The following is a 16,847-nucleotide window of genomic DNA, read 5'->3' as shown; positions in this document are numbered from 1 at the left end:
GCTGCACAAGTGCCGTTCATGGTTAGGTGGAACACCAAACAAAATAAAATGGGAGAAACTAAAGAAATGTGGCTCATGTTGCAAAGCTCTCTGATCAAAGCCAAAGGTTTTATTGGGGCCTGGAAAAACAAAAAATTAAAATAAAAATCAAACCAAATTAAGTCCTACTTGTGACGGGAAAAGCTAATGTTGAGAATTTGTAGATTAAATGAAAGTCATATAGACACATAAAGAGGTGATAACTGGGATGGGCTTAAATGTGAACTCCAAATAAAACTTACCAAATTTAAATTGTTCATTATCCATGAGTCGTATAGAAGCTGGAGCACACCTCTGCAGGGAAAAGAAGTTGGCCCGAATTAGTCAAATGAACAACAATAAAGAGCTTTGACTTTATAGCTTTTGGTTATGTGTCCTAAATGTACAGTATACAGACTCTCTAAGACAGCACTTCAGGCCAAATGAGGTCTGATGACGTCAGATGCCTTTGCAAGTTGGTCTATAAATCAATTTTTCCCTGCATTCTTCTGCCAGGTTCGCTTTAAAGGAGGTAAAACGAAGACCAGAAAGTGCTTATTTTGTGCATACCTCAAACACACAGTAACTTTCTAGCCTCCATCTCATGTTGAGACATGGCTTTATGAAGCAACAGAGCACAACATGCTGAAGGGGAGATTAACCTGTTACCTGTCTGGCAACCTCTCGAAGACAGGCAACTCCCATCTCGAAATTAGGGAACACCACAGAGCCGTATTTTTGGTACTCCGGCATGGGACGAATCTTCATTGTAACCTCAGTAACCACGCCCAGGATTCCTGTGGAAAATCACAGTGAGAGATTTTGAGCAGAACAAAAAGAAGTACATCAGTTCCCAGAGTTTATATGACCTAACCCGCTTTAAGCGGAACTCAAGACTGTTTTACAGGGCTCTGGTACATGTCCCAGGGGTTGTTCTGGTGACCTTTGTCTCACATTTCACTTAACAGATCTGGTTTTCTACCATACACTGGGGGATAACTGAGATTTATCAGCTTAAGAACACCAGGAAGTAAAGCAGGGGTATATCAAAGGCACCAAGACCAACAGCAGCAACACGTACACAAGGTAGAAGGAAACCTGTGGCTGACCTCATGACCTGGAAGCTTTCAACAATTAGCTGCTGCTGCTGCTGAAATCCTTACACCACTTGGTTCAAATATACCCAATGTTTATTTGAAAGTAAACTTTTCTGAAAAAGATGTGGCTAATCAAAATGCTTTCTTTTGTTATCAGATGAAAAATGAAAACTACAATCAGTGAAAAAAAATTAAAACATTGCTTTTTCTACAAGAACACAAGCACAGTTTAAAAACATCTATTCTCAAAGTGAACTGTACAAACATTTGAAGGGTTTTGGACTATTTCAACAAAAGAGAATATCTGATGGGTTTGCACAACACGTAATTGCCATTTTTACACTTTCTCCACACACTCAACAATGAACAACAGCTATTAGAGCTAGTTTGTGAATTTTATTGCTATGATCCAAATTGCTTTCTTGCACCCTGTGCACTCTGTATCATTATAGATCACGTTCATTTATAAATGTATCCCCCATGAACACAGTCCATCAGGAGGCTTCATCAGCCTGTTATGGTTGTTAATGAGGCCTCTAATGTGACACTGTATGCCACATGCTGCTCCCTAGTGGCACACTGGAAAACGTGACTGCATTGGGCCTCACCCCAAGAAGGGTTTTTTCTCCCCCCCCTCCTGATAGCATGCAGGAGAAGCCACTTAATGAGAGAGGGGTGGGGATCTAGAGAAGGAGAGAAAGAAAGACTGTAGGAGGAGCCAGAGTGAGGGCTAAATGGAGGCAATAAGAACAACAATGCTGGAAAAACTCTCTCGGGACAGATGCAATGCAATGAAATACTGAGTGCAGCTTAAGCTAACTTTACTGGAACTCTTGCTATTAAACTAACCTCATCTTAAAGGCTACGTATTTGCGGAAAGGGAATATTCACAATGAAGAGCGTTTTTAGCAGCAAATATTTTGACCAAAAAAGCCACTGACCATTGTGCAACCACTGCTTTAAATCAATCATTTAACTCTCAACATTAGGTTAGCGTTAGTTGGTTTCATATCGTATTTTCTGCATGGTTGAGGGGAGTTTAAAAGAGAAAAGGATTAGCATTGATCATTCCAATCATTGTTTACACTGGCTGTAGCAAGGGGGAAGAACTACTTTGCATTCAGGTTACTTCAAGGTCAGAGAGATACACAGACCCGTTGTTGTGCAGAGAATAAGAAGCCTGAGGTTTCACAGTAATTTCTAATGAAATGGATGCGTTCCACTTAACATGCAGAGCATAGTTGAGGGTTTTAGCGTGGCGCTTTGCTGTTGTTGTGGCCTACTGTCAGACACCAGGATGGGATTCTTTCTGTGAGTAGGTAGATAATTTTAATGAGACTGTGTGCTGGTGTGACCTCTTAGCAAAAGAGTTAGGCCTCCCAGAACAACATGCTCTACCACTGAGGTGTGGTCCTGTCCTATCTCTGCTCAGTGTAGCAATCACAGAAGCAAGAGCATCTTCAATTTCACTCACCTTAATTGCAAAAAAGCTCCTTCTCTAAGCTTGGGTTTTGAAGATATGAAGCATGTTAGAAAAAATGTGCTATAAGTGGCTACTCTGATATTAGACTAAAGTATTCAAAACATTTGTACCATGTGAGTGAGTACATGAGTAAGCAATATCTAGCTATGTATTACAAGTAGACTGCTATTATTTTCACTTTCAGTAATTCATTATCTTTTATAGACTCATATGCTGAAAAAGCAGCAAACTAGGCTTGTTGTTCTCAAGTCCACTGTTTCACAAACGTAACATTTTTTGGATGCTATCAAGATGCTAGAGTTGCTTTACACACACACACACACACACACACACAGACTAGACACTATATACTGTACACTGTATAACTGGCCAGTAAGCAAGACAAACACTATTCTGATATTGATTGTAACATGATATTTAATCCGATACAGGATTTTTAAGACTGATATTAATACTGATATTTGGTGATTTAAATTTCCAATATTTTACAAATCAGCTGAGGTTTTCTTTCAGATACATGAAATATAACTGATGTTATGGAAATCTGCTTATGTGTAGTTGTTCACTTAGTTGGATCAGCTCGTTGTGTTTGTGATGTTCCAACACGTTGCAGGGAAGTTGCAGAATGCCCTTTAGTGGACAAAAGATGTAACACTCATTACATGGTTGAACTGTGTTCCTACCAACTCTTCTTTACTTTTTCAATTTTAATTTATTGGATGATGTAAATGCAGATATGGACAGATCAACAAATAGCTATTGTAAGCCAATAGTATAGTAAAACAGTCTGGCTCTAAGGGTTCATAGTGCATAAATAATAGGGAACCCATTGCAAGTATCTTTTAGAAATTCATCCTTTGGAAAAGGAATTCTTGGATTTGGTCATTGTGTACTTCTGTAGATATTTGCCCACGGAGAGCTTATGGGGAGACGGGTTTTCAGCCTATGCAAAAATGCTCCCATGCATCCAACAACCCAACAGTGCAGAGCTCAGCTATGCATAGGTTGAATGCTGATTGGCTGACAAGTGGGCTGGAACAGGGAAGGGAGCCACAGGCTTCTCACAGGAGTTCACCAGGAATGGGAGAAGCATAACCAAACATCCAAGATCTGCTCGGTTTCACTTCAGCTCTTTGTATGTTATAACTTATGTGTATTAGTATGTTATAACTACTCTGCATCTGGCTGAAGGACCATCAACAACCTAACTGAGAGCCCACAGATCATTTGTACCAGATACTTTGGACACTGCCTTCATCTCACAACAAAAGTTTTTCTGCAGGGCTGTCCCGAGCACCCTACAGTCTACTAGTGCAGAATCATGTTCAAGCCATAAAGCTGAAGGACACCATAAAGTGTAAAGTGCCAAACATATTTAAGGCAGAGCAAAATTCTTTGGAAAGATCTTTAATTCTGTGGTTGCTGAGTCATAAAGAGTAAAAATACATGTGGCTAGCTTAATTTGAAACTACCCATATATGGCAACTGTCAGTCAAAACATGAACTCTCACAGTTAATCTGCACGGTCAGGACACAACTTCAAACCTTCAAACCCTGTTTCTTGGTATGATACTGTTGCTGAGATCAGTTTCGCTGAATGCAAATAGAGACTTCTGCAGCAGTCCCAGCCCAGTCGAGGAGCAGATTGCTGAGCTTTGTAGGGCAAATAAAAAGTTTGTATCCACAGCTGTTTAACATAACGATGCCAAGAGTCTCTGAACCTCTTCATTATGCAGGGGAAACCTGACATATGGCAGTATTCTCTGTGGGCATTCACAAGGACAGGACAGTGCAGATGGGGAGCAGAGGACACTTGCTGGTTCCTAACTAACACCTCTCCAGATCACATTTCCACCAATGCTAGTAAATATGTAAGAAGCGGAGAGCATGAGAATCATCCTGATGTTACCGTTTCATCACAGAGGTTTCAAAGACACGCACACAAACCCACATTGACATGCATGTTTACACAACTGCACACACGCCCACATGCACTCCTGAACTGGAATAACGTGAGAAAGTCATCTAACCTTCCGAGCCCATGATGAAGTGGTGAACATCCGGCCCCGTGGACATGCGAGGTCCCTGACAGCTCTTTTCAATCACACCTTGTGGGGTAACCATCTTTATGTGGACAACCTATTCAGTGAGAACACAGCGATAAAGCAGCTTTAGAACCAAACAACACCTGCCCAAACTTAAAGACGTGAAGCCCACAAAACCTAATGTAATAATTTTCTTTCTACGGGTTTCTGCGTACTCACCAGGTCCTCAATGTTGCCATAGATGTTCTTCTTCATACCTGATGCTCTGGTTGCTACCCAGCCCCCCAGGGAGCTGAACTCCATGGAGTCAGGCTCGTGTCCTGTACAGTAGCCACTCTCATTAAGCTGCAATAAAATGGAAAAATATAAAAAAAATATGTTTGTTTTTAACTTAAAAGAGAGCCAGAAACGTGTGGTAAACAATGATGTCGTAAACCCACGAGAATGTTTTAATAACAAGCGAAGAGAATGCGCAAGCAAAGGGAAAATATAATTGCACCTCTGCTGCTGCATGTCACTGCTCTAGTTATACCGCAATGTAAAAACGGCGGTTTTATGGCATTGGTGGTTTTATAATGGCCCAAAATAAACCAAGTGGAAAGACTGAATAAATAATGCACTGATTCTCTCTCTTTAGTCTGACAGCAGCTCTGCTGTCATGTGCAAAATAATGTCTGTAAACTTGATACGTCCAGCACACACAAGCCTTTGTTAGTAAAACTAAAATAATAGTAAGTTTTACATATTTATTTAAGTGTATGAGTTATGCAGGCAAGACTGCTTACACATTCCTCTTCCACAAAGAAAAAAAGAACAGAAAAAACACACTGTATGGCTTTGTTCCTTGCCATGCAGTAATAACAATGTACTTCTGAGAAAACTATTCATCAGATTCACTATCCCCAAGGCTTTGAGGAGAATGTGTAGGTCATTGGGAGCCCACACATTCTCCTTAAGGCAGACGTAGCACTGAAAGATTGCATCTTTAGGCGGAACATTCAACAGTAATAATAATTAAGATCTTAAAGTACAACAACAATGCTCCCCAGAAGCACAAGGGTAAAGTCAAGCCTTGTTTTATCACAGCATTCCTCTGGAAGGCAGTTTATAATGCAGACCCATCTGCTCTATGAAATCGGCCCAGTCTAAATGCAGAGGTGGAGTCTGCTTTAAATGCAGCTCACGCATTCCTCTACATCAAACGCCTGCTCCTTCTCCATTTTTCTGAATTAGCTTGATGGTGCCATCTGCTCATGACCACCGTCTCAGACTCTAATCTCTCCCCTTCAGCGCTCTGCTCCTACCGCAAACTCTTTTCTGCACCCTGATCTACTGAGCAAAGAGTACCAAGGTGAATGAGCACAGACAGCCTCCTAGGGAACAGGCGCACAGCTTGATTGTTGGCACAACGTTTTATATTAACGTAAGCTCTTTCGGTGAATTAAAATGGATGGGCGAGCAGTACTTACCAATCTCTCTAGATCCTGACCGACAATGCCAGCTTCCACATGGGCAGTTAAATTTTTCTCGTCAATCCACAGAATGCGGTTCTGTGATAAACAAACAACATGTCTGAGGACGTCATAAACATACATTTTATATTTCACAAAGTTTTTGGGGAGAAATGTTTTTTTTAAAGCCGTTTCCTTTGTGTAAAACGGCTGCTTTCAAACAGATATTGTATATCACCATGTCTGTCATCTGAGCTCTGCCTACATCTGGTATGTTGACTTAAAATATCTCAGACTCAGACATAAACATTGCACTCAAGAGCAGGCTGTGGAGACAGTCTCTTCACAGTTTGCTTACAACACGGTATGTTTTTCATCAAAACGTCTGAGGACAAATGTGTGCAGACAAGGATGGGAGACAACTGTCAGTTTCCCAAAGGCTTAGCCCTACCTATAGGAGATCATAAATTAGTCACCAGAGCTAATAAACGTTATGTTCCTACTACATTGCTCCTTTCATGTGGTTCAGCTAGAGACACCTGACCTCTGATCCCTGACACAGAACGCTGGTCACTGATGTCAGTGGCAGCAAACTCAATGAGTGGTGAGCTAGGAGCTTGTAGACAGCTTGTATATCGCCTCTGGGTGAGCATGGATCAAAGGGCTTTACTGTACAGTGACAATTTTCACCACTTTATATTGTATCCGATAAAAGATTATCATGTTTATGGGGACTTGTTTGGGATTGTATTAAGATTAATGGCTGGTGCATCACTTGGGTTTTGTCCCTATCCACACAACTAATTTACCAATTCTAACTCTGGCTGCACTCATGTTACTGAGAAAAAATGATGCATATGGGAAAAAGGAACACTGGAAACACTCAGTCTCATAATGCAATAGCTTGTAGCACACACTAACAGTTTCCACTATTACTTGGCTGTTATCAGCTGATAAAAAGAAGGAATTCCTGAGCCCAAATAATGGACATGTACTATTACTACAATCATGTTTTGCCAAAAACACAATTTTACTTGACACATTTTTTTAGTAATCCAAACCTGAAGAGATATCAATATCAACATAATCTGAATATCCATTTCAGCTTATGGCCTGGTGTCTATGAATACGTATACTGATCCAGCCTGACTCTCTCTCAGTCTCTTTTCAGATTATTGTTCTAACTTTAAAGATCAGATAGATTGATTTTAGTTTAGTTGTCCTTAACGCTGATCGCGCAGGTGTTTACGTACCATCTGTGAGGTATCCAACGACACAATGGAACGAGTTTCCTCTGGGGGGCACTCGAGGGCACTAGAGACACTAGTCCCTCCTAAGAGATAATAAAAACCACTGTTACAATAAAACTCCTTTTCACAGCAGTCATTTTGACACGTTACAGGAGGAAAAGCACCATCTGAATAGCTCATCCTTGAGGTGCAATATATAATTTTTTCTTATGGCATGTCTGCACACTTCAGGAATTCACTGCAGTAATGAATGACTGACTTTTATTGATATGATTGTCACGAACTTGTTCGCAAACGGCAGTAAAACTAACAATACGTAAGATTTATTTCTCCCATATTATTAGCATGACATTTTTTAGTAGTGACTGACAGAAGAAAACAAACAAAAAAAGTTACAATCATTTCCTATGGTTGTAACCACCACAATTATTGCAGTGTCCACTGCACTAATTTTAACAGCAGCATCTATAATACAGATAATAAAGCTTTCACTAAGCCCTCACCCACCCACATAAAAAACAGATAACTGATGGATGAAATTACACTATATGTTACAAGTTGCAAAATGCAAATAAACTAGAGCCCTATATTAATTTTACATAAAAGCTAATTATGTAGATTAACGCCTTTGATTTCATAGCTCACCTCCATATGGCATCAAACAAACGTTGTGTTTGCATGCGAGCTCCACAATTTTCACTACATCATTGTGACAGTCTGCAAAAAAAAATAGAAGATTGTTTTGTCTTTTTGAAACATAATTCTTTTACCATCTGCTACAATGTTTATATATTAAATATTCATAAAATAATATTTTTAAAAAAGCATACACACACTGGAAAGGGAAAAAAATGATGGCACATAGCACATAACGTAAAAATGTATATTTTGTGAACCATTAGCGTGGGGGGGGGGCAGGGAGGCAGGGCATCCTTTGATTTGCCTGGGGCTTTCCTCAGGCTGAGTCAAACTGCATGAAGCTACACTCTCTTGGGTGGGGCATGCTAGATCAATACAGATGTATTTTAACCAATCAGAGCCCATATACATTCACACTGGGGCAGTGAGTGAGTGGGATGAACAGCAATACCAAAGTACATGGATGTGCTTGACTGGCCTCGAGAGCTTTTAAGAGGCAGTGAGAAATGCTTACATTCTACTGCATTTGGGCATCCAATTAAACACATAGCGTAGGCCAAAGGATTACAGCTCCACAAACTAAACATCCACTTAAAATTCACTTGGAGAGGCTACCGAGGAATGGCAATTATAGCTCAAAACATCTACTTTACATTTAGTAGATGAGAGTGCATTTGTACGGTTGGAAAAGTTAAAACTTGGGATTAGCCACTGTGGATGAGAATGTGCCTACAGTTGCCCGGTGATTCGCTTCCCATTTGGGAGGCTGCTAATCAAGTTTCAACCATCAGTCAACATTTATTTGCATGATAAAATAGTGCTAGCCATAACAAGAGAAAACCAATCTCAGAATCATAATTCATGGGTGTACTATGCAGGGCCAGACTGTGGAGTATTGGGTGTCAACCGTCCTCCCCCTGACGCTTCTTATTAAGCTTCTACTCATACATATTAATATCCCTGCCGCTGCAGAGATTAACCCTTTAAATCACCTAAGCCAGTAGGAGGGATCAGTTATGCTATGTAGGAGGAGAAAAGCAGACACACAGTGGAAAGAAATTATATATACACATGTTTAACAGTGACAGCATAGCTTCTGAACTCACTTGGCCATACAACCAAATCTGGAACACGGCCAATTTTCCCCTCTCTCAAAGCAAAGATCTCGTGTAAGCAATGGCCTGGAAAAAAAATTTAAAAAATGAAATTACATCACCATTTTTTAATTATTTTCATAACAGATGAAAAAGATGTTGCAAATTAAATTACAATTCACAGACATTAAAATACTTTTTTCTGCCTTACCATGCGAGCGAAAAACCCGGTCTTCAGCGTCATGAGAGAAGGGAATGCCTGTGGACTTTAGCTCCTTCAAGAAGGCCTCGTTTAGAGTGGGAGGCTGGACAGCGCTGCTATTCAGAATTGGCTTAAACAAAACAAACCACAGTGGTTATGGCTTCTGCACAATGCCATTCATCGAAGACGCAACAAATAAACAGGAGCTGTTACTCACTGCTGCTGGAGTTTTGTGCTGCAGATTGGCACCGAACGTGCTTTCCATCCACTCTCTGAGGCCGGGGATGATCATACCGCTCAGCCTATACCTGGATTGTGTAAAAGAGGAAAGAAAATTTGAATTACCAATTAAAAATAATCAACCGAGTCTCATGTATTAGCTTTACTGCAGCAGAAGTGAAACTCTGAAACTGAAAATATCTGCATGCTTGACTGGGCAAATTCATTTGGAGAACCAGACCTGTGGCTAATAAGAATACAGTATGAGATCTGAGTCCAGTGAGGTTATTAGACAAGCAGAGCAGCAGAGCAGCAGTGACAGCGCTGTTATGGCTTTTCCTTTACCATCACTTTCATAATTGTGCCGGTGTCACAGATTGGGCCCATCCGGGGACTATGGTGTACCTTTGTAAAATATATGCAGTATTTAAGTGAGGAAAAAAAAAAACCTCATGCAGCAAGCGAGCCAAGGAGGACGTCGCCCTTGCTTCAGCTGATATACAACACCCAGATAGCTTTTTTTGTCGGTAGGGCACGGAAAGCCCTGAGGGCTTTATGGTAAGTGCTTACACAGGAGGAAACAATTTGCTTGATAATACGTGCTCACACATACTGTGCCAGTTCTCTGTTTTGATTGTCTGACAAGCACAGCTACCTCTCCCAGAGCTGTCTGTGATGATTACGGAAACAAGACCCACCTACACCTTTGCTCTTGTCGTGGCAGGCATGGATAAAGGATATGTAGAGGAACTGAGTAACAGTTGTTTCTGGGAATCTGCAGCAATTAAAAGTACTTTTTTTTTCTTACACCTACATTTGCATTTACCATCAGACACATAACTGCCAGCATAACATTCATCTTGTCTTTTTAAGAAATTGGTGAGTTGTTTCTGCTAATGGGCACCTGAGTGCTGAAAATCACAACCAGTGACCTTCTCAGATGACAATAAACAGTTTAAATGCCAACCACTAGGTGGCAGTAGCACCACATTGTTGTGAGCACACAGCAAGCACAGAGACAGCGACTGATTTTCAAAGGCTGGGTTCAAGTAGTGGGCTGTAAAAAAAAAAAAAAGATCAATGCAAAGCTACAGCCTCAAGTTACACAAACAGAATGAATGCTAAAGCTCAACACAGTGGCTAACACTAGATTACTTGGTCTCATCCACTCCCTCTAATGACTGATTTTTCACCAACAGATAAGAATAAGCTTTACCTAAGAGTGCTGGCGGCTTTCTCATACTTTACCTTTTTCCAGTAAATTCTGCTTGGCCTTTCTTGTTGTACAGGAATTTTGAATCGCTGTATCCCCAGCCATTCCATTTCATAATCTCCTGTCTGTGAAAAAAAATGAATGTAGGTACAAGTTAGGACTTGGACAGATTATCACTCAAAGTTACAATAGAACATGTGGGGATTATTCCAGGGTGTGGTGCCCTGGTTAATTTGCCATCCCAGTCCCTCTGGGCTGGATACTGGCTCAGCATCCTTCCTGACAATCTCATGATGTTATCTGAAAAGCCAGACATATAGAATATCCCTTAATCTTATTAAGCCATTCCCAGCTTTTCCATTAACCTGAGGTGGCTATGAAGTGGCAAATTTACAAAATGGGAGGCTGCAGACAGGCACACCCAAATGCTTTGCCCACAGGTTAGCAAACACATGGCTCTTTTAGTATTGCAAAGGCAACACATTTAAACTTGTCCATCCACAGAAGAAGTGAGCATACAGTCCTTGAGCTCCATTTAATACATTAGATATTTTACATTTATGGCACCAATCAGACATTTTTCAACGGCTACTTTTAATACTCCTCAGCTTTTTAGGATTAGACTTAAATGTGTGTGCTGAACTTCCAGGCTACACTTAACAAAAATGGCACGTAGACACCAACTACGCTTTGTGTTTCTCACTGTACAAACAGGAACCAAGTTGGGAACTAGCCAACAGATACTACGTGGCTGTGCTTGCTTTGCAAAGATGTAAATTTCAACAACTGTCACTATTCTGTTACTGTTCTGAGATATCAAAATACAAATGCTGGCTTTACCGCCTTATGACTGTACTGTACAATGCTGGTGTGCTGTACTTCTTAAAGAAAGACAGCTGTACAACCATGTACGGATCAATAATCATGGGTCACTTGGGATGGCATGCTACTGTTGGCATAAAAGCCATTATTAAGATTAACACATGCCAAAATGGGGTTTTCTCTAAATTACGAGCAGGAGTGACACACTAAGTCATATTTTATTGAATCCTCACCACCACTGACAGAGTGTAATAGCTGCTGTACATGCGAAATAAAACTGTCTCCATAGCTAGGCATTGTGTTTGGCAGTAAGCCAGTAAGTACAGACTACTAACTTTCATATGGGCGACCTTGGCTCATGGGATTGGGAAGCTCATCTGTAACCGGAAGGTTGCCGGTTCGATCCCCCTGCTCTCTGTCCTGGTCGTTGTGTCCTTGGGCAAGACACTCTACCCTACCGCCTACTGGTGTTGACCAGAGGGGCCGATGGCGCGATATGGCAGCCTCGCTTCTGTCAGTCTGCCCCAGGGCAGCTGTGGCTACAAAGTGTGTGAATGTGAGAGTGAATGAATAGTGGAATTGTAAAGCGCTTTGGGTGCCTAGAAAAATGCTATATAAATGCAATCCATTCTTATTATCATTATTATTATTAAAGTACAGGTACCAAAAAACAGAAACTCTCTTTTCGGCTATTAGTAAGCCATGATTCTTAAATTGTGGGGCAGGGTTGCTTGGGTGGACATAGACATGTGGAAGTAAGGCAAATGAAAATAAGAGAATATACAGTTAAGTAATGAGAAAATAAGTGCTATTATGCTTTTACAGCATACATTCTTTTTTTTCAACAATTGATAAAAATTCTTGAGTGGCTGTATGAGCTTCCTTTGATTTCAAAAGTTTGAGAACCACTGGTGTAAAGAGAAAGCGCATAAGGTCTCGATAAGCTGCACTCCTGTCTGTGTGCACCCCAACTCTGTCTCCACACAACATCTGTTACATTCCTGTCCATCCTGGAAGCTGTACTTCTAAAAGTTTCTTCTTTTATCCTCCCTTAAAGATGTTTTCCAAGTGTTTCTTTCTAATCAAAACCTGGTCTAAAGATAGATGACACCATATGTTGTACAGATAGAGAAGCAAATCCGTGTAAACATTTCTGATCCATAAAAAGTAAAGTTGCCTTAAAATGATGCAATCTAGTAAATGTGATGGTCGTAGTGAATGAGGCATGCTTTGACTGAAAAATGCCTTTCACAAGTAAAAGCTGTTTGCTCAGCCCGTTTCCTGCATGACGTTTGCTCTTCGTACTACTTTCTAGTACCTAGCAAACAAAGCCCAAAGGCGTGACAGAAATCTACTTCACTCTCACGGAAAGATTACTACATGTGTGATGACGCAACATCTTGTCAACTGCCACTTTAGGACTGGGGAGAACACACAACCTGTACATCAAGATTCTTGCTTAAACATGCTTTTTAAAACAGAAGCTAAAATGCTTCTCATCACACACAAAGCCCTGAATGAACAGGATATAATCACATCTTTCAATGAATCTTACATTTCGTTTTTAATAAAACTTACAATTATGATTGGATCAGGTGACCCTAACAACCCCACCAGTTATGCTGGTATGTGCTCAGGCTGCTGGATTCCTGCCGTGAGGCATTAGGTACCTTTCCCTACTCTCCTCTTTCACTTTCATTTTCCATTCATTTATAGGTTACTATTAGATGCCATCAACATTACGGTGCAAAAAGTCTTGAGTTGCCAATTATTTCTTTATATTTAGCATCCAAAGAGCAAGACCTTTGTATTTTTAAGTGATTTTAAGCAATAGTTCTTCAGACTTCTAAAAGTCTTAAAGTTTTCTTTGGGTATTGGCTGTTTTTCACTCATTTTCAGCCCAGTTCTTGTACCTGAGCATATTCAGAGGAATTTTTTTCTGCTTGTTAATCCACTTAACATTGAGGGAGGGAGGAAAAAAATGATACTGCAGGTAATTGCTTAACCCGATTCAAAGACTGACTCAATCTTATGGCAACATTTAGAGCAGGTTTTACTGTTGGTATGCTTGACAATCTTATTTTGCAACAAAAGAAAGTGAGATAACGTTATCTTACACGATAAAACTGACCTATGAATCATTTAAGGATAAAAGGCTGCCTAATCAACTAAGCTAACAATCAATTTTGAAATTCTATTATTAAAAACTTTTAATAATAACAAAAATAAGCATACTAATAATAACTTGTATTTATATAGCTCCTTAAAAATTTTTTAAAAAAACTTACCAAAAAACTTAGTAGCAGCCTGTCACAGAAACATAATTATTTAAAAATTAAAATTGTATTTTTTGCAGCAACACAGTGATTCCCAACCAGCTATTACACAAAAACTTGGCACCTAACCTTAAAAAGTACTGGAGGAAAAAGTCAAGGACAAAAAAAGATATCTTTAGCAGATAAACAGTATAAAAAAGTGATGTCCTTGAGAAACAGGGGGGAAAAAATCCAGAAAGGACCTAGCAAAGGACCTGAGAAATGTACCTGGCCCTTCAGTTCATCCATCTATTGTTCACTGAAGCCTCATTTGAAAGGGTCTCAGTGGAAGTGTGGCTGTCAAGAAGCCATTCTTAAAGAAGGGAAAGTGTGAAAAAAAAGACTGAGGTATGCCAAAATACACCAGAACTGGGCTGAAAATCAAGGGCAACAGGTCTCAGTGAGTGATGGTTACAAATGTGAAGTTTTTGGTTTAAATTGTTATCAATAGTACAGAGAAGGTCGGGAGAGGTGTATAACAATATGCAGCTATCTGTAAAGCATGGTTAAGATTCTGTCATGTTTGGAACTACATTTAAGCCAGTGGTGTTGTCAAAACTGTGATCTACCAAGAAATACCATCTGGAAAGCATCTGATTGACAACAACTTTATTTTTCAGCATGACAATCATTCTAAACACACTGCCAAAGCAGTAAAAGCACACCTTATATATCTGGATAGAACAAATACACAATGCAAAACTATCAGGCATGGATTGGGCCCCCCAGAGCACAACATTACTGAAGTGTTGTGGGACCAACTTGATAGAAAATAGATGATGGCTGAACAAAAGGTAGCCATCATTAAAAAACCCCACAAAAAGCTCTAAATTTCCTTCAAGAAGCCTGAAGAACTATTCCCAAAGACTACTAAAAGAAATTACAAGAAATGCTAAATAAGAGAGGTTACAGTCTGTTGAAGAATAAAGGTGGTCATACCAAATATTGACTTTCAAGCTTGTTAGAAATGTACAAACTGTTTTTGACTTATATACTGTATTTGCATGTATGTTTGTACATGTCTCGATAAATTCCTTTACCAATTTCATATTTGCCTAGCAAAATATAGCAAAAAGGGGTGATGCAAAACATTTTCAAATACCATATCTGCCACTGTTTGTACTTCATCATCTTTAAGCACCTCTGGCTCTGGAACTGTATGTTTCCAGTCTAAGGGGACTAACCAACCTTCCAAGTGTTTCTTGTATTACGTGTTTGGCATCTCACTTTGGTTTCCTCTCACCACAAGGAAATTCTTTCCCTAGTCTTACCAAGTAATTGCTGATAAGAGAGTCCCTACGGCTTCCATTTGTAATGCTGTAGTGTCTTTAAATTACAAGATAAGTTGCCTCACTCTAAATGAGACACTAACAAGACTGAATGAAAGAAGTGTATTTATACCACTGAAACAGAAATTCTCTAACACCATATAAGTAGTTTAGTCTCACATTGTCAATTGATTCTTTGAATTATAAGTTTGGCAGATAGCTAGTGGCTGTGTAACTGTTTTTGCTTTGCATTTCCTCAACTATCAAACTATCACAAGTATAGCAGACAGGGGTATAAGACATAATATTTAGCCGCATTATCACAGTGTCATACTGGCCTGAAAGGGGCACGCATTACAAGGCCAGATGCACATACTTTTGCCGATTGTGTTAGCTGTTGTTATCTGCCACAGACACTAGATGTCAGTGCTCTGGTGGGGGTTCCTCAAAAGGCACTAGGCTGCTAATAGGTTGAAAGTCAGACCACCACTTGTCCTGACCAATCAGAGCAACGGAAGAGACAGAAGTTTCTCTGTCTCCTCTGACTGTTGTTACACTTTACCTACAGGCTGCTTTATTATTTTACCCAAGATGTCTTCTCACAAGAGACAAAATGTTGGTGAACCTGCTAACGGGTCAACTCCAAAAAAAGGAGAACCCCACTAAATCGGACAGCTCAGTAACAGTTGATGAATATCAAATCGGATTAAGCAAACACTAAGGACCTCACTGAAAGGAAACATAGTTACATAACAAATAAAAGAATGTACTTCGAGAGTGGATGAAAGTTACAGCTGGCAAACTTTAAGAAAGTCGACTTCTTCCACCTACACTTAGCCGCACCCACCCCTTAGCAAATGAATGGCTGCTCTGTAGCCTAGAAACGTTAGCTATGAAGCTAACCAAACTCCGCTTCAGCTACGTTTCTAACAGACATTTATGTCTAGTGGGGAGACAGCAACCAGCCTACCGCTGCACGCCACCCAAATGTCTTATGTTTAGCTGGTAATGCACTTAAGTTTGACTTAAGAAGTAGCCAAAACCACAGCGGATAAGCCCCCCTCGTCCAGCCTCGTACCTCCTCCTCGGCACAGTCCTCCGCTCGCTGGAGACATCTAGCTTGTCTCCCTGGGCTTTGCACTCCGCGGCTAGGATGCCCGAGTTACCCTCCACCGGTCTCTGTAAATGCCCGGCAATTACACTCAGTCTTTGCTGTGCAATGCGTTGCCTGTCAGAGCTATCGCTGCCGCTGCTGTTGGACGCCATGCTGCTTCCGTGTTTGTACAGGGAGGGAGCAGATCCGCGAGCTCCTGTCAGAGGTCAGAGCAGGGAAAGTGTGGCACATTCCATGCCTGTAGGAAATAACAAACCCCACACGCGAGTGTTAAATGTAAAAATTAGGATTTTAAAGCATACAATACAAAATAAATGTTGTTATTTTGGGTAAATTAATTTGTTATTAGACACAGGGCTAGTTTATACATGAAAACGGTAAGTCGATTAAGAAGAGCATAGGTCAGCGCATTCTTTAAGGTTATTTTGAAGTTATTTAAACATGGACTGGTTCTAGCTTCCCAAGTGTAAGCATTTTGCGTTTTTATAGATTTTAATAACACGTTTAGCTTTTGGAACGTGGATTAAGGATTTTCCACATCTTAGGACCCAAGAAAAGAAAACTGTTCACGATTCTAGGCGATAACCATTGCACTTGTGCCTACAATCTCCATAAGG

At 40.3% G+C, this 16,847-nt stretch overlaps 1 protein-coding gene across 1 annotated transcript in view; it reads right to left on the bottom strand.

Moving 5' to 3' along the window:
- Nucleotides 1-16,452, bottom strand: part of agps (alkylglycerone phosphate synthase) — a 29,023-nt gene extending 12,571 nt beyond the window's left edge. Inside the window, exons 1-12 of the mRNA XM_084907961.1 lie at nucleotides 16,195-16,452; nucleotides 10,747-10,836; nucleotides 9,497-9,587; nucleotides 9,289-9,409; nucleotides 9,090-9,164; nucleotides 7,990-8,061; nucleotides 7,348-7,427; nucleotides 6,113-6,193; nucleotides 4,863-4,988; nucleotides 4,629-4,737; nucleotides 688-815; nucleotides 282-333 (exon numbers count right to left, since the gene is read on the bottom strand). Coding sequence (XP_084764087.1) covers nucleotides 282-333; nucleotides 688-815; nucleotides 4,629-4,737; nucleotides 4,863-4,988; nucleotides 6,113-6,193; nucleotides 7,348-7,427; nucleotides 7,990-8,061; nucleotides 9,090-9,164; nucleotides 9,289-9,409; nucleotides 9,497-9,587; nucleotides 10,747-10,836; nucleotides 16,195-16,382 — 1,213 coding nt within the window. The 5' untranslated portion in view covers nucleotides 16,383-16,452. The remainder of the gene's footprint in view (nucleotides 1-281; nucleotides 334-687; nucleotides 816-4,628; nucleotides 4,738-4,862; nucleotides 4,989-6,112; nucleotides 6,194-7,347; nucleotides 7,428-7,989; nucleotides 8,062-9,089; nucleotides 9,165-9,288; nucleotides 9,410-9,496; nucleotides 9,588-10,746; nucleotides 10,837-16,194) is intronic.
- Nucleotides 16,453-16,847: the final 395 nt, after the last annotated feature.

This window comes from Perissodus microlepis, chromosome 16 (assembly GCF_051167445.1).
Source record: "Perissodus microlepis isolate ML-2025 ecotype Zambia chromosome 16, ASM5116744v1, whole genome shotgun sequence".
Lineage (NCBI taxonomy): Eukaryota > Metazoa > Chordata > Actinopteri > Cichliformes > Cichlidae > Perissodus > Perissodus microlepis.
Note: the sequence above shows the minus strand (reverse complement) of the source record. Positions and strands in the feature narration are given on the sequence as shown.